We start from the raw sequence: 18,252 nt of genomic DNA on the forward strand, positions 1-18,252 counted from the left end.
CGCTATACTTCTTTAAAATAATTATTAATAATTTATTAATAACGTTTTAAGTTAACGTTTTAGGATTAAGGGTCAAAAGTAGATTTTCAATTTTAATGTGCGTAATAAGTATTATGTTTAATATCGACTGAGTGACTGATTGTTGTCAATTTACCATTTACAACCCTATTTAAAATCCACATAATTTCCATATTTTTTTTAAATATGTTTGTTATATGAAATAAAAATAATTAATTGAAAGTCTTAAATATTTTTTATTTATAATTAATATTTTCATGGTTAGCTTTTCATGATATTTCATAGAAATATTAAAGTAATTTCTATGTATATTTCTATATACTATGTTATTAAAATTAACAGAAAACTATGCCTAGCATTATAATTATATGGCACAAATATTAACTTTAAACTATTTAAAGTAATTTTTATTTACTTCTACAAACTAATTTTGGTGATACCATTTAAAATTACAACTTGCTAATTATTTTGTTTGCCTGCTTATAAATCTAAATATAGTTAGCTAACACTTGTTTTAAAAACATTTTGTAATAATATAATTGACTTTAAATGTTTATAACTTACATCAATATTATTTAATAGTGTAGTACCAAGATGGAAGCCTAGGTATTTTTATTTCAAAATAATTATAAAGTAAGAGGTTAATTACTCAAAATAATAATATTTAGCTAAATAGATTGTTATGTATTTTTACTGACTGACTGTAAAATTTGCAAAACATTGTACCGTTGCTTGTTTAAAAATAAACTTAGAATTTTAAAATTTCTTTGTTCATCATACTGAATAGGACTGCAACTGAACAGTATCTACCCACATTAAAATTTTGTTCCTTAAAAATAGTAAAATGCATGTGATGATCAACTGAAATTTTTATGAAACAGTTTTCTGATAACCATACGTTCTAAGTAGAAATAATTGCCTAATTGTAACATTAGTAAGCTGAATTCCGAGTTCATTTGTAGTAGTGTGATAATGGCGTTTATCGCTCATTGAAACAGCACAAAGTGAGTGTGTCAGTGGCGGTGGAAGTGCCATGGAGCGGCCACGTGGCAGCGGGCGCCTCGTCCATCGCGACAGTGCATGTCAGTTTTCTGGAAAAATTTTCAAAACTAGCACAACGGCGGCGGCGCGGCGTCGGCGAGCAATTTGCGAGGCACCGCGTGTCAGTGTGTGAATCCTCGTCGCGACCGGAGCGCGCTAGTGTGCGTGCACGTGAAGGTCGAATATTTGTCCCTACTCGTCGGTCTATTGGTTCAACACTCGCCGCTGTGATAATGAGCGGCCGTGGTCTCTTTCGCACAGCCGGCGCGGCGCACCCGAGGAAAGGGACGGCCGGCGTTGTGCGCGTGCGCCGGAGCCTCCGCCAGCGCCGGCGCGGCCTGCCCTCATCAGTCTCCCCGCGGCGGGGAAGCGGTTCGCGTGTGCAACTCCGTGTCGGCTCAGCTACGGGCTCGAGCGCCTTGCGTCGCACACGAATATTTTTAGATAACAGCACGAATAATTTATTTGCAAGGTAGTGATCGCGCGCACTTTTGCGGATATCGATATCAGCGCATGCGGGCTCGCGTGTGCTGCGGCCGCGGCGCTGCGGCGCAGCTCGGCGCTCGGGCAGCCGCCGGCGGCGAAGTCCCGGTAGGTAAGCTGCGCACTTCCTGCGCGCGCGCCGCCATGTTCGGGCGGAGCGTCACTTCCGCCGGGGCCGGAACTGGCGCGAGCTGCGGAGCTGCGGGCCCTGCGGCGACGCTGGTGCGCTCGCAGCTCGGTGCGCGCCCAGGTCAATGAGCGGCGGCTCTCGATTCATAAAATGTCGGTCGTCCCATTCACGCCGCGGCGCGATGCTACGCCGACCGTTCACTCGTGACCCTCGCGTCTTCGAATATTCATGTCTCCCTCGATAACATCGTAACCTCTGACTTCTTTTTGTATTATCACGTTGTTTAGTGAACGCAACTAGCTGAGGCCGGACTTCGTGCGATGTGTTGGAAACATAAGTTTAGTGTCCGTTCAACCGTTGTAAGATATTTGTTCAACTGTGAAAATTTGGTGCATAGTGAATAAAATAGTGATTTGCGATACGTATCATGGAGTGTTACCAATATTAGCGTAAGATTAGAAATAATATTTGTTTTATTATTTTCTGCACATTTAAATTATATGATTTTTACCACAAATTATATATTTAAATCATTTATTGCTAAAATAAGTTCAATACTTTTGTTAATAACATTTTAAAATTTTGCAACTGTTAAAATACATCTTTAAAAAACGTGGGTAGTTGAAAAACGGTGACTTTCAAATATCTAACGTCAACCGTGTCATTCACCAAAGTCTGTGGTATTATGATTTGAATGTACAATCATTACGCGATTTGCAATCATTGATAAATATTTGAGGAGTATGTATGAAAGGGTATCTGATATGAATCTCGGGCGTGGGTAATAAATTGAAACAATGTCTAGTGGCGGCGAGACGGAGTACGGCACCCGACCATGACGTCTGCCGTCCCGTTCGCTCGTCTGCGTTTCACTTAACCCCCGTTCGCTATGTATTGTTCATGTGCATAATTATTACGCTACCCTCATCTTATTCATTAGATGCCGATTGCAAAAACGTAAAGATAATACTTTTCAACAGCACTCAGAAATAATTACATTTGTAACAAGTTATTGATACAAAAATTGAATTTGATTTAATATTATCAAGTTATAATGCTTCAAATTAATTGATATTTGAAGCCTTTACTGTTAGAATATTATCGTTGAACATGGGTAATAAGAATTCAAGGAACAGATAAATAAAATAATTTTTGAATACCCACATATTACCTATTCTTTTATATTAAAATGTATTATTTCAATATAATCATAATAATACGAATATAATGATAATAGAAACTAAAAACTATTTGAACATTGTAATATTTATTACTAAATTCAAATAAGAACAGTATTTTTATCGCATGAAATTTGTATTGGTCATAGGATAATTCATTGCGTCTGCTCTAATTATGCGGTATTATGGTCCATGATGATGAGTCAGGTGAATGCGACGTCAGCAACACGTGTGCTCTCTGCGCTGAGTCACAGCATCTCTCGGTGACGTATGCGCTCGCAGCGCACTGCGCGCCCTTCGCTCCTCTAACCTTTGCTCCCGGTTTATCAGTGTTGTATCACTGCATCGTCCCACTGCACACCACCGTGCCGTGCCAGCACTCTTGTGACACATTTCATCGGCCGCCTACAAACCGCCAAACTGCGAACAGAGTGCGTGGTGCGCCTCCGCTTCCGGCGCAACACGACCGGCGTGGGCGCACATTTCATAAGCATTTCCTTCGTCGCTTCCTCCCACCGAGGGTATACCCTCTATATGCGGCTCTCGCCCAAGAATGGCAGTCCACAGCCGACTCTTTAATCGAATTGCAACACTCGTCTCGGCCGCGTGTAGGACGATATCAAGTGCGATATGCAAATGCCAAGTTACTAAACTGGTCAGTCATTGTTGTATCCGCACTATAACTACGCCGACCGTCATTCATGACCGTATTCACCGCGCCACGCTTCCGTCACGCTACAGTATCGTCTATAAACCTCCAGGTGATTGTCGATATCCGTGTGACTAAATTATTCGCTCGGCGAGATGAGGTGCATCAGTTTGCACGTCGCTCGCCACGCTAGCATTTCTCAGCCCCACGATAACCTATATTAAGGGTCGCTCGACAAAAAGCGATCATTATAAAGGATGTAAAGACTGCACCGGCGCCGGGCCTTCCCAGAACTGGGCCCATTCTTATTTTGCGCTCCCGCCTTATTCATGGCCTTTTTTGTAGAGTTTTGGTCATTTTTTTCACGGGAGCGGTTCCCTTGTGAGAGTTTCAAGGAAATGGCTTATTGGGTTTCGTATAGGAGCCGGGTTTATCTCAAGGAGGCGATCGATGGCGCGCTCAGCCTGAGAATGCACGTCGCATATCTCGTGCACCGTTACATGCCGCATACCAGTTACTCTGAATACTCTGATGCATGTCACCACCGGTACTTTTTTATTATTTACAATAATCGTACTGTCATTAATGACACAAACATATCAATTTGAAATTATATTTTAAGAAGTTCCTTTTGTATTTTACATCTCGATTAATTTTTATCTTCAACAGAACTTACTTTCAATTATGTTATGTTTATTAATTGTTCCTAACATATCATTACTAAAACTGCCCTAAAAGTATCAAGACGGTTATGGCGCACTACACTAAAAGTTGCACCAAAGCTCGCGCAAAAATTTGACAGAACAAAACTATGTTACAGTATTATTTATCTGCAGCTGCGATTGTGTCTTGTCTTTTGTTGTGGTGAGCACCGAGCAGTTAGTATGAGCAGTTTAGTAGGCTGACTATTGTGTGATACCGCTGTTTTATGTCACAAAGCTGTTATTATTACGTGTATATAACCTCTTTCACAGACGGGACGATTAGACAGACAGCAGAGACATCGCCTTGGCTCCGTCCCAACAGCCGAACCATTATTATCATATATTTGTTTTCCATTGAACACTTTGAAATCTTACAGTGTTGTCATTTTGCGATTGAAACACAAGAGAATGTTTTTTCATGCAGCAATAGTTATTCAGTCGGAATGACACCAAATTGTATTTCTCACAGATTGTTCAGCCAGCGCTGGGAAAACAATCCTGATATTCAATAAGAAATAAATAACGTTGATTGTATTAAATTATATTCAGTGATTGTGTTAAGAGCTGCGTTTTCTTGCGTTTCAGGTGTGGCGAAACAGCGCTTGCGCCAGCGGCGCGCCGCCTGATGGACAATGACTTGTTATTTTGGTATGTACACTTTTATTAGCATTTGTGTTAACAAATGCTATAACTTTGTAATTATATGTTTATCTGAAGTCTTTCTCATAAATAATTTATATTCACTTAATCAATATTTCTATTGCAAAACGTAATTACAGTAAAAATCCCCATAAGATGTAAAAGCTTGAAATTTGAATAACACTGCGACGCTTTCAAGAATTTTTGAATTTATTTGATGGTTAATCATAGGACTGTTTTTATTTACCAATAATACATGATTAAATATAATTGAAACGGCAAAGAAACACTGTGTTCTCGCTCACCTTTCTTGTTTCGGCAGCCCTACTAGTAGTGCGTTGTTTAGGAAAGGTGTACCCAGGTCACGGGCCCTTATCCAGGGCAAAGGGAAGCTATAAATCTGTCGGCGAACAATGGCGCGATAACGTGCACCTTGCGCCGGCGCCGATATACCCCACCCCCCGCTCCTCCGCAGGCAAACACTCAGCTATTCTCTAATCAAGAATCCTGGCTGACAACAACAATAACATAGTGTAACATATATGTTACACTATGTTATTGTTGTTGTCAGCCAGGATTCTTATTGCCCTATAGGGCAATTTCAGGCCCTGAAATGCCACATTGGCTTCTAAGTTTGGTTCCTTGAACCAATTCCAGCGGTTGAACTGTAAAACTTATACTCAGGGAAACCGGGAAGTACTTAGTTCTGATTCTTACTGAAACTGAAATTCGTGATAATTTTTACCTTAATCTTGGATAAAGTTTATGAAGTTTTCTTTGATGGAAAAACCAATAAATTCTATTGCTAACATGAAAGCTCTTTTTAGTAACTAAACAGTGAGATAATATTGAAATTGTCTCAATAATCTACTGAAAGTTATATTTTATTAAAAGCACTTAAAGTGAAAGTTTACAAATCTGTCTCTATTTTCCGACTTGTTCTACATAAAAAATGTAGAGCTTTGTACAGACTTGCTTTTATTCAGTACCTAATAAAATGACTCTATTTTTTTAAGATCTAATTTTAAGTAACTTTCTATGAGAATGAGAATCTATTCTTTTGAATAAAATGGTAACAAAATTGTAATTTTAGCACAGTAGTTGGTTTTTCTGCAACTAAACTTTACATGCAAATCAAATGGAACTAGGAAATTATCTGCAAGTATAGAATTCATCTGTCCATTATTGAATATTTATGAATTTCAAATGTCTTCAGATTGTAGAAACTACGAATATTTAATGTTCAGTTAACCCTATTTGAGCTTCTTTGAGTAAATATAAATTTACCGTTTCCAGACAAAGACGTCAATGTTGACAATTTGACAACGCCATTTTGCAATCAGACGTCTGTGACGTCGCGCTTGCGCAAGGACCGCTGGGGGCCTCTCGCAGCAGTCTGGCTCTGGAATAACCAATCGCGAAAAGAAACGGCAATCTAATCTGCAACTGAGCTCGGGCTGGCCGTGTTTGCACAAGTTTATTGAAGTACATGGCCTACATAGACGTGATGCCGCCTGTGTATGTGCTATGTACACATTTGGCACATTTCGGTAGGTTAGCGATAGCGAGGTGAGGGGAGAAGTAGAGGTCGGCGTGGCGCAAACCTTATCGGTCATTGACCTTCGCACCTAAACCGAGCCTCACATCTCGTTCGGTGCGCGCGTTTACAAGTACAACTTATAAAAAAATTCAGGAACAGCATTGCGCGCTAACGTTTTATATTAACAAACTAACACGCCGGGATTGCGACCCGATTGAATTTCATTGAGATTTCACGAGTTTGCATCGTGTTTCAACGAATTATTTTTGACCTTTTTTCTACACAATTACGTCATGCCCAAACTAGAACTCCGTGTACTGCAACGACGTTTAAAATAACTACCGCGTATAGTTAATGCCCGATTTCGATAGATCTTTTCTAGAAATAGGATTTAGGACATTTTTTTTAAGAAATATGTTAAGTGCGTTAAAATGCTTGAAGAAGATTGAAACTTTATTGATCATACTTTTTCTTGTAATAATTACTAAAAATGGTGTCATATTGCCTAATTATATCGGCGGAATAACGACGTGTGTCGCTGACGTGAGAGCGCGCGGAGTCGCTACCTACTACTAGTTACCTACATGAAAGAGGAAAAAGGCATTACGGTTATCGTTTCAGTTTTGTAACCGGGCCAACCCGAATTCGGAGCATTTTGTCTGATCCAGTTTACAGCGTGTGTTCTCTGTCAGCCCTAGTAGTAAGTGTATCTTATAATAACATAAGATACAGTGGCCCTTAAGACCGGATCTGAGACAACGTTTGATACTGGCCGATATGAAAGTAGGCAGAGGTCTGGCTGGACGGCCAGGTAGGCGCCGCGAGGCCTTGACCTGTATACCGCGGCGCGCGCGCACAATGGACTATTCCGCGACACCGGACCCTCCACCGTCCCTCTGCCTCTCGCGTCGCATCTGACACCTTATTGTTGTCACCGTGATATTTGCCTCAATCTCCATATATGCTACTAGCCTTTACTTCGAGTCGTGATTATTTTGTTCAGGAAGCATTTGATTTCGAATATCTTTCTCACATGAAGATTCCTCTTAGTTGGCCCAATGGTATTACAATAATGAGGTCACGGGACGAAGATTAGGTATGCTACAAGCTTGTTAAATTTTCGCGAATTTTTGAGTGCCCAGTGCGAGGGTCTCCAAATTTCTCTGGAATCTGCTGTTAATTTTGGTCAGGTTATTGACTCGATAATCAATGTATACGTGACACTGTGAAGTCGGTCATGATACCGTGTAATTAGAGGCGTGCGGTGCGACGAGGCTAACAAAATTCGGGGGGCGGCGCGGGTCGCGGCCATCGCGCGTTGAATAAAACATGGCGCTGCGCACACGACGCGGCTGGCGCCAGCCGCCGCGCCCGCGCCGTGTAGAACAATAGATCTAGGCCCGGTGACGACGGCCTCTCGCGAGACGCACTGAAACCGAGCGATAGCCGCCCTGAAATAGACCCGGACGCGAAACGTCGGCCGAACGCACCGATAACGCAAAACTCTATGCCACAACCAATTGCGCGGTTAGTTCAAAACATTTCAATTAATAAGCATTGTGTCTTTTCGCTCTCGAAACTAATCACATGCATACAGAGGCCGAACATGACATTCCACGGTAGTATAGTTATGTTTTGTAAACGATACTTTACCGGTTATATGATCTGCCGCAAGAATGTCTATTCTGTGTAAATAAATTCAGTAAGTAAGTACGCAATCAGCGGGAATGTGAAGTGTGTGCAACATAATGTGTTGTGAAAGCATTCTGTTGTGCGCAAGCGCAGGCTTTTGTTGAATACAAGCCGCGAAGATTAAACGGATGCGCGCTTTGTGCCGGCGACATTGTACTCCATCGCTTTGCGCGTCTTGTCGTGTTGTTTATTTGTCACCTTATATCTTCATCACTTTTTAAAACATCTTTTAATTCAACTTCCAGATCCAGAATACTCTCAGTATCTTGAAATGCCCTAATGTCTTGTTTTCGTATTAATTGCATTAAATTAGTAATTATCTTTAATTGATTTAATAATCTTCGATATTAACGTTAATTAATTAGCTGTAATATGTAACTAAATCATACTAAAGAAATAACTGGAATGCTACTCATACCAATATCTAATCATTAAAATAGATTGAAAATCTGTCAAAATTTTCTCAAAATCATTCACAATTAGCCGTTTAAAGATCGAAATATGACATTATTACTATTAAATAATGATCAATCAACATTAATGAGCGCATAATACATGCGTACGCACTGAAAAAACAGTTTATCATCTCGAAAACCGATTAAATATCTTTCGTAGCAACTTCGTAGCAATCTCGTAGCAAGCTCTAATTTGCATTACATGGGCCCCGGGCCCGCTGTGAGAAACAGCGCTAACGATATTAAGAATGTGTGTTTGATTCTACTTAACAGGCCCAAAAATCGTGTTCTATTTACATCGAATGCACGGTCGTGATTAACCGTTTAAAAATGTAAAATGTCGGGCTTAATTGCCAGTATTAATATGCTGGACGCGCCGCTATGGGCACGTAGAAGCTATTAGCTGGAGGGAACTCATGTCGCCGCCTTAACACGCTGCCTCTACTACATATTAAAACGAAGATACACTAGATGTAGACTAACATTTTCCGTGACCACTAAAGCTTTAAGGTTGCGAAAAAAGTGCAAAGTAATTGCACTGCAATTTGCTCAAAATTGGCTTACGCTCAAAGCTGCGATTCCGATAACAGCCTAGATCGACGCTTTAACACTTAACAGTTGTGGGAAGACAAAATAAACAAGATTTATGAATCATCACTAATGTGTTCTTAACAACTTGTAATGAGTACACACTACCCTTAAAATGTTTCCCGTGTTAACGAGCACTCGGCAAACAGTATCGGCGGTGTGTACTACGGTCTAAAAATCGTTGTAACGCCACTTCCGCGCGTAGGGCCGCGAGCGCACACCGCGACGCTGCTCATTAAGGCGGACTACAGTAATTGAATACGTAACGAGTTTTCGATGCGATGTGCACACACCAGATGTATTTCGGTAATTGCCCCGAGATATTATCGCGCGCGTATTAATTATGAAGCACAGAACCGCGCATTTATTGACCTTATCTCCGGTGAGCCCTTGCGCTTTCTTTGCCTGCTTATTCGTTAATGAGCGGTGTGCGCTACAGCGGAACGGAGCGCGGTGGGAACCGGCACCGAATACGCCGTCAATTGACTTATTTTATTACTCCTTTTGTGCGATTCAATAACGTACCCCAATCATGTAACGCGGTGATGAAAGAAATTTCGACGCGATTGTGTGAATGCACGAGTTGATCTCAACTTTTCAATACATTATACAGGTGTCTCTCCCACGACATCAGATAAGAATTTAAGTGCTTGACAATGAGTTTATGTTTTATAATGATTGTTGCCCTGTTATCACATTTATCACTTAGGTACGTCGATGTTACGAATATGTTGCATCCCTCGTTCAAGTAGAGCCTTCTTGTATTATGAGACCAATTTCCGGCAGAAGCAATCCAATTGATGAATAAATTGCATCTCCGGCGCACAAACTCGTTCGTGTATCAGCCCTTCGTAAGTTCCGCGCGTCGAAGGGAGCGATTCCGAAATAAGTGTATTACATCACGCTCCCCCACGGACGCTCGCCCTGCGGCGGTTATAAATAGCCGCGGTCCCTTAAGGCGCGGGTGCACGTTTCCGGGCTGGAAGTGTGTCGCTTCCGCTGCGAGCGGTCGTTGACGCGCGCATTGTCGCCGGCATTCTCCGGCGTCGCGGCGACGTTTTTAAATAGAGGGCCGATTACGAGCGTCTGGCCGCGGCGCCGGGCATATGACCGCGCGAAAGTGCAGCGCCCGTCGCGTCACGGGCTATTTGCGACGCCGCCTCCGCCTCCGCAACCGCTCGCAGCTCGCCGCACTCGCGCCCTGATGACTGCCGCGACAGCTCTATTACCTAATCGTTTCAAAACTAACTACCTGGCTGTCACATGCTCCAAATGTACTCCGTTCGACAGCAATGTCGACGGAAATAAACTGATCATGCGCCGCGTTACATTAATTACAATTTGTTCATTATCTTCGATAACAATATTGAACTTGTTTTCTTCAAGAAAAAGCTCAGTCAAAAAGCCCAGTTAATTAGCTTTTGATTGTAAACCTGAAAATCCCGATTAATTTGCACTGTTGAGAACGCTAAATAAAGCGTTGAAATCTTTTGTACAAAATATCATTACGATAGGTACTTTTGTCCGGTTACATTATTATCAGATAAAAAAGTCCAGCAATGCCTATCTTTTGCCTATTCGATATCTCATTGGCGATTTGAGAGTGCCGTCCGCCACGATTGGCAGCGTGCGACTGCATAAGTAGCTCATTGGTCGGTGTAAAATGTGATGCTCGCTTAATAAATAACAACGGTACTTATCTATTACACCGGTCGGAATACTTGAGAGTCATGAGACTAGCGTCTTGAGGAGCGGGTAGTCGCAGTGGGTCGTGTACCGCACGGCGGCGGCAGGCGCGGGTCGCGGCTGAATAAATTCGGAGGGAGGCGCGCTGGAATGCGGGAGGCGGCGCGCGCGGGCGGGGGGCCCGTGCGACTGGCGCGCGCGCCGCTGTCCCACGGTCGCGCGGCCCCGCGCCCCGCGCCCCGGCCACTTTCTTTCGCGCCATAAAGGTCGTTTCAAATATTTCGGAATGCTGTTTGGTGACATTTCACCTGCGGGCGGCGGGGAGCGGAATGCAGCCTCCGACACTCGGCTGCGCGCTGTGCTCTGCGGCGGAGCCTTCGCTGCGCCGCCACGCGTGCCCCATACGCATGTGCACTCGCAAATATCCTAATCGCTGCTCGACTACGGCGCGATGTCCAGCCGTATCCAGAACTTATGAAAACGATACAAAAGCACTTAAAAGCTTTTTAAGATAAAGAAAATCGAAGCTGAGCTGATGATTTTTAATAATTTCTAACAAAATTGTGATCCTACCTATATCTGTGGCTCAACGGTTAAAGCTCAGTGGTCTACTTTCCACGCTCATGTGTGAACTGAGTTTCTCCAATTAATAGATTCGTTCCAATAGCAAACAGCGAGTCGGAGAAAGCAGTGACGGCGTGGGTCAACGTCCGACGGAATTCACACCGGGCCCACCGGCGTGACGTTTACGAAGAAATGTGGCGTAACGCTCTAAAATCTGAAAAACCGCGCTCGTTTTCCCATTCCGGGAAGGTGAGGGCGGCCGGGCAGCCGGAGGAGCTGCGACTTTATTGAGTCGTGCGCGGGTATGAATGGAATGCGGCGCGTTGCGCAACGCGGCGGCGCGGGCGGGGCGGGGGGCGCAGGCTGCGGGGCGCGCTGCAGCCTCCGCTGCATCTCGCGGCCATTCACGCCGCGGCCGCTGTGTGGTCGGCGAAATAACTCACCGTTAGAGCCGCGGAATGCTCGCTCTATCTCTATACCTGCGCTTGCGCATCCACTTTACGACATACCATACCAGAGCGATACGCTGATAACGAACGAGATCTCAATTGAACTCGTCCTTACTCCGCTTCACGTGTCACTTGTAGAGTTCTTGTCTTATAGTTTCATCAGCGTAATGTAGAGCGAAATGTTTTGTAGTGTTATTTAGAGTTAAGCTTGGTTTGATCTTAATTTACATTCCGTTTTGTAAAACTAACACTTGAATTTTTATGATTTATTGGGATTACTACGACGCTACGATTTTTCGTAGCACTATCATGAGCTTTCTATGTGCTTAAAGTAAAAGATTTGCTACGCTGTGTTTTGCAAGCTTTTTAATTCCTTTATTTATAAACCGATCACTTATGTATTTGAATGTATTGTGCTGAAAAGCTCAATATAGCTTTTAATAAAGTTTGCGGCGCGAGTTCTTGCAACAGCTTTGTAACTGTAACGGCAAATCTGCGAGACCACAGGCACACGGCTCGTGCGTAAATGAACAATGATATTATAAATTCGTATGCATGAGCGGTGCAGTTGCATTCTAGAGCAGCGGTTTGTTAACCGAATAATGCCGCAGGCGCTGCGCCGGCGCACTATCAATAGTGAGCGCGTCACCCGCCCTACATACTTGTCGCCGACACCGGGAACGGGTTTCGTCACCTCACGCGCTAAATTCTGTATTTATTCCCATTGTTCCACGACTACTCCATCTGCGACGCCTGCCCACTCACGGCATCCCGAAAATTTGGGACGCCCCATACGTGACGTCACGCGCGCCCATCGAAGCTCGATACGACAATGCTGAGCCGCCGACCCAATGTTTATTATTCACACGATCTAAATCTGTCAAAAACGTTCAAGTATAACGCTTCCGCTCGGCGCGTCTCAATCTTATTAGGGCACCCCGGCCGTAACACTTACAATTTGGGTCTCGGAAATAATTATTTTGCCATTGTCTATTATTTACTTTATTGTCTTGTACATGACGACGAACAAATACAGTTTCTAAACAGTCTTGGGCAACTCTGATAAAAAAGCGGAGGACGACACCATTCGTCATTATCACAAGTGTAAACATGTTTCGCGATAAAAAGTAACACATTTGCGCTATTTCCCATAGTTGTCAGCAATTAGAACGGCGTTTGTGGGTGCGGGTGAGGGGTGCGGGAGGGCTCGAGGGTGGCGGGGGTGGCGGGGGGCGACACGTGTGGCGTGTGGCCCACATAGCGCGGGCTCATTGAGCGGGGCTCCCGCGCCCGCCGGACGTGACGTCAGCGTCACCGCGCACCTGCGCCCTCGCACGCAGCACTCCGCTGCTGATCTGTCACCACCCACAGCCAATCAGTCCATAACCTAACCTCAGAAGGTCGCAGTCTTACTCCATCCACGAATGATTTCATCCGTATTTCTCAATCTGCTACAGAATAGGCGATGCTCGTTATGTCGCTTCAAAGATTTCGCCAAACCTCGATGTCATTGTGTCACGAATCCTCGGTTATTGTTGCCGATAAATTGGCGAAATAATTGTAGCGGCGCCGCGACTCCCGCGCAGCGCCCAACAAGGCCGGAGGCGCTTATCCGCACCATTTGTGGCGGCCGCGCTCCGCACTCTCCGTCTTACCTAATTAGTGCCAACTCCGGTGTGGGTGAACCCGCATTGCTCCGGCACGCAAGAGTACGAACGCCCTCCGCCTTCGTTTATTACTATTTTAGTCAATGGAAATAATAAGTAACCGCAATAATTGTGGCCGAATGAGTTCTAATGAATTTATTAACGTGCGACCATGATCGACTCCTACTCCTCGCGGACGCTGGGCAGGCGAGCGAATTGGCATTACATATCGATATTTTATGTATTACAGATGGCGTCGAGCAATTAGCAGAAGAGAAGAAGCGTTACTAGTTCGCTAACAGGGCTGAGTCAGCATGATGTCATGTGGTACGCGATGATGCGGCTAATGGGAGCGTCCCGGCGCGCGCGCACGTCACATCCCATTCCCGGCGCATACCTCAACCAATCGAGCGATGACAAATCCATTCATACTCCTCCTTTGTGGCTCGTTGTGTTAGAGGCTAGATTCTTGCGATTCCAGCCCAATTAGCGCTGATAAACACGACCAGTCCAATTGTTACTTCCCAAAACACAGCTCCATTTATTTGTTTTGTTCTGAAGTATTTGTATCTATTGTAAAAGCAGAGAAGAAAGAAGAATGAAGACAAACTACTACGACGACGGAATATATCAAGAATGAAGAAATTTCAACGCCTAAGAAGACAAAAGGAATTACGAAACTGGTTTTCATAATGATTTGACAGATTGGTTACTATTCTGAGATCATTGTGAAAGCTGATTTTGTTCCTAAGTCATCAGTATACTTACAACGAAAGAAGAAGAAAAATCGCTGAAGAAACAAGCTTTTATTGTAACATCAAGAATTTCAAGAAACATGGTTAAAGTTCACATCTAATGTTTTGCAAGTATAAAAAAGTCAACTTCACCGAATAAACTAAATCGATTATACCTAAAACACACTAATTTATGGTTTATAAGAAAGCTCAACTAGAGTATGTATGAATCTCATAAAGTTTGGTGAAGATGATTTTTTTATACATTATGTAAACTAACAGAAAAATATTGGTATTTACGTGTTACTAACATTACAAAATCCCAACCTAAATGTTTTTTTGAAATATTAATAATGGTGAAAATGAATGTTTTATAATTGGATCATTGGATCATTTTAAAAAAATGAAAAAATTAAATGTTTTATTCAGCGACACAAAACAACATCAAAGTATTAATCTCGCCACCAACCTTTGCTAAATGTGTGTGGGATCTAATTAATTATATTTTATTCATTCAATCATTCATTGTTCATGCCATGAGTGTGAAACATGACGTAAAAGTATTAATATAAATATGTACAGTTTAGAATGACAAAGCTAATATATGAATAACAGTGATAAATTTTCCCTTATTATTTATTAGTCAACCCATTCATTAATATCAAAATGATGATGCATTGTAAAATACTTGTAAATGTAACTCAAATAAGTAGGTACCTATCATCGTAAATTACATTTCGCTTTATAATGTTTCGTTGTTAAAGAATAAATAAATTATTTTTATGGTAGCACCAGTATGAATAAAGGGACCAAAATAATGTTCAAGATTTTTGTAACAACAATGTAATCTGTAAATATTTAACTATGTATGTAACCCTCATCAACGTTAACAGAACAAGATTAAATCGACCTAAAATTGTAATATTTTTGTTATTTATTTACTGATTATATTATTTTATGGTTAATTTTTTGAATGTAACGATTGTCTCTGTCTGGGATCTTTTTGAAAGTTACAGAAATACCTACTTGTCGGTTTATTAGGGATTCTTTACTAAAGAAAATGTAAGTATGAAAATGTGGAATTTTATGAACAAAATTTGCAATGCAATATTATGCAATATGTTATTCCATTGTAACATACTCGTACATATACTTTTAACTAATATAAGAATATTAACCCGTTAACCCCTACAGTTAAGTAAATTATAAAATTATAGCTGTGCCCGCGACTTCGTACGCCTGAAAACCCGTTTTCCAAACATTTTTCATTTTTGCTCTGCTCCTATTGATCGTAGCGTGATGTTTTTTTTTATTTTTTTTTTATCCACAACGAGGAAGCTCTTGGCCTGTATCTCACCTGATGGTAAGTGACGATCAGGCCGAAGGTGGAAGCGAGCTTCACCCGGAATCCTCAACCACGGAGGAGGTTGTATAAGCCTTCCTCGATAAATGGGCTATCTAACACTGAAAGAACTTTTCAAATCGGACCAGTAGTTCCGGAGATTAGCTCGTTCAAGTAAACAAACAAACTCTTCAGCTTTATAATATTATTATTATTAGTATAGATAATAATTATGCTCATGTTAGGAGTGTGTTCACCACAATACCTCGGTTTGCGAATCGGCTAGTCTGACACCGACACGGTGTCGGTGTCAGACTAGCCGGTGTCGGCGACACCGTTGCTGGGCTATTGTCGCCTCAAAATATTGCATCTGCTTAGTTATAAACTGGTATTGTATTTTACAAATTACTGACAAACAGACGACTTAGCGCTTCAGTAAGGTCTGTCACAGAACGAAGCTCAAAAGTCGATTTAATCTTAGGTATCTGAAAAAGGTTTCGTTTGCTGATTTTCAATATTTAGACCAATACAGAACACAGTCTACGAGTTCTACGACTGAGATTGAATTCAGATTTGAGCGTTCTTTCTTTATTTATTTATTTGAACACCAACAAGGTTACATAGAGGCTTCACAAAAGTAACTATGTATAAAAATTTAGTTAGGTCTTTATCTTAGTATGTGCTGTGACCCCAGTAGTTACAACCCAACGATAGAATAAGAAATAGGTATACTGAATTGATTCCCTTGTGATAAAATAAAGCTTGGTGCTGTCAACTAAACAATTGCCTTGTTATTTACGCCGGTATTCACAAACGATACTTGCTTAAGTGAAGCAGAAAATCGAACGCACAGCGCTGAATAGAGCTCTGTGATTGGTTCGTGTGTCAACCTGTGCGTCCACGCGCACTGTGAGACCTCATAGTAATGTTTGTGGATACGGGCGTTAAGCACAGAAGTAATGGTTCGTCATAATAACCTGTGTGTTATCAGAGTAAAATTATCAGTTTTTTTTATTTTAGTTTAGTTTAACTAACCATGGCATCTTATAGGTAATCTATCAATAACGTTGCATCGAAATAAGTCTGGAAATTGACTTGAGATTCAAGTAGCCTTTCGTCGAAGCTTGAATCAAAGAACATTCAAACTTTGTATCATCATAATGTGTTATTCAGTCTTTTAGACAGTGTGATTATCGATTTCAAACCGAATTCACGATCGCTTACGTACAAAACATATTTAGGCATAGGACTATCGAATCTATAAAATAACGAATAATAAGGACGCCAGTCCCGCGCTTCTACCTTCTTCATCTGCCTTATTTTTTTGTTAATACCGTCATTTCAGCAATTTAAAAGACAATAATCAAAATCTAAAATTTTGATTTAGATGATGTTATAGGTGTAGTCCGCGCCAATAGATTGTAATATTTTAAATAGCCGCTTGTATTGTACGGAATGACGGTAGCTTCGTAAAAGTAACGGACGGGGAATGTCGGGTTAAGTAGTTTTGGGAATAGATATTGCTATGTGCGAGGTTAAACTTAAATATATAAGAAAGGTTGTGTTGTTTTTGCATTATTCTATCATAGTATTATAATTTAAGGCTGCTGCACTGTCAAAATGTTAAATTACATTATAATGTAACATTTATTTCATTTTAAGTGAACTGGCTAATAACAAAATTCTATTGAAACAAATTGAAAGGAGAATCTACTAAGACCAAATATTCACAGCCAATCTTAACTCTTATGGATGCATAATAAGGAATTTTTAAATAATAATAATAATAACCAATTTGGAAATCAGGCAAGCTCATGTTCAGCATTAAGCCCAGTTTCCATCAAAGCGGAGAAGAGAGGAGACTACAGATGTGTTTTGAATGCAAATGCAGTCGCGCTGCTGTAGTGCGTTAGTAGCGCGTTGGCATCACTTCTTCATTAAATCAAAATAAGTTTCGTGGAACCATTTCTCATACTAAGTTCACTTTACGACACGTTTACAAGGGCGCTGTATTAGTATTCGTACTAAATCTTTTGATGGCGATTCGAATACGCAAATGATTCGAACTCGAAAGTTTTTCGTGCTAGTCGTACTGTAGTGCGTTGCAAATGCGACTAACGCGCGTTAGTAGCAATGCTGTCGGGCGTTTACGAAAAAGCCGCCATGGGTCAGGGCCCTTAAGACGTTCTAAGCCACGATAGGGGTCGGGCTGGCCGACTGGAGATCCGAGGAACGCGGGTTCGAACCCCGCCGCACTGGACTATTGTGGTGAACACAAGTAGGTAGGTATATTTCGCTTGCCAAGAGGGTGTTAACGGGACTATTAGTAATTTGTGCGATACAAATAACTTTTTTTTTTTCTTTTTTTTTTGTTTTATGGTTTAATCATGCGATCAGTCCTCAAAAACTATAAGCAGATGGGGTGGATTCTTTTCGTCATTCAGAGCACTGCTCCCAGCGGAAACAGGCCTTTATTTTTCTTAATCTCAGGTTTATTTTCAGACTAATTCATTGTCGAAGATATCCCGCCGCTTCTTAAGCCGCCGTATGGTTTCTGGGATAGTGAGCTGCCCAGCCAACTGGTTCGGGTGCTTTGACAGTCTTAGCTTGTAGCTGTTTCCATGGGTATCTATCTCTTGCTTCACCATAGGCACGTTCAATAACTCGTGCAGCTCTGTTGTTCTTATAAACCATGGTGCATTCGAGATTTGTTT

At 41.8% G+C, this 18,252-nt stretch overlaps 1 protein-coding gene across 3 annotated transcripts; it reads left to right on the forward strand.

Annotated features, from left to right (window-relative positions):
* The first annotated feature begins 711 nt into the window (after nucleotides 1-711).
* LOC114361659 (uncharacterized) lies at nucleotides 712-15,112 on the forward strand. 3 transcript variants are annotated; one of them, XR_003656612.1, is made up of 3 exons: nucleotides 712-1,650; nucleotides 4,789-4,851; nucleotides 13,713-15,112. XR_003656612.1 is itself a non-coding variant. In XM_028316781.1 (3 exons), coding segments are annotated over exons 1-3 (303 nt in total). In that variant the 5' UTR covers nucleotides 712-1,292; the 3' UTR covers nucleotides 13,714-15,112. The 3 variants fall into 3 exon arrangements, 1 of the variants encoding a protein (XP_028172582.1); XM_028316781.1 differs by having other exon boundaries at nucleotides 712-1,531; XR_003656613.1 differs by lacking the exon at nucleotides 712-1,650 and adding an exon at nucleotides 1,666-2,121.
* Nucleotides 15,113-18,252: the final 3,140 nt, after the last annotated feature.

This window comes from Ostrinia furnacalis, unplaced genomic scaffold (assembly GCF_004193835.3).
Source record: "Ostrinia furnacalis isolate ACB-3 unplaced genomic scaffold, ASM419383v2 OfSCF5861, whole genome shotgun sequence".
Classification (NCBI taxonomy): domain Eukaryota; kingdom Metazoa; phylum Arthropoda; class Insecta; order Lepidoptera; family Crambidae; genus Ostrinia; species Ostrinia furnacalis.

What these genes read in the sequence shown, in the direction of transcription:
- LOC114361659 (XM_028316781.1), top strand. Translation starts at nt 1,293, where the DNA reads ATGAGCGGCCGTGGTCTCTTTCGCACAGCCGGCGCGGCGCACCCGAGG. An exon ending in ACGAATAATTTATTTGCAAG is followed by an intron (nt 1,532 to 4,788) that starts GTAGTGATCGCG and finishes CTTGCGTTTCAG; the next exon opens with GTGTGGCGAAACAGCGCTTG.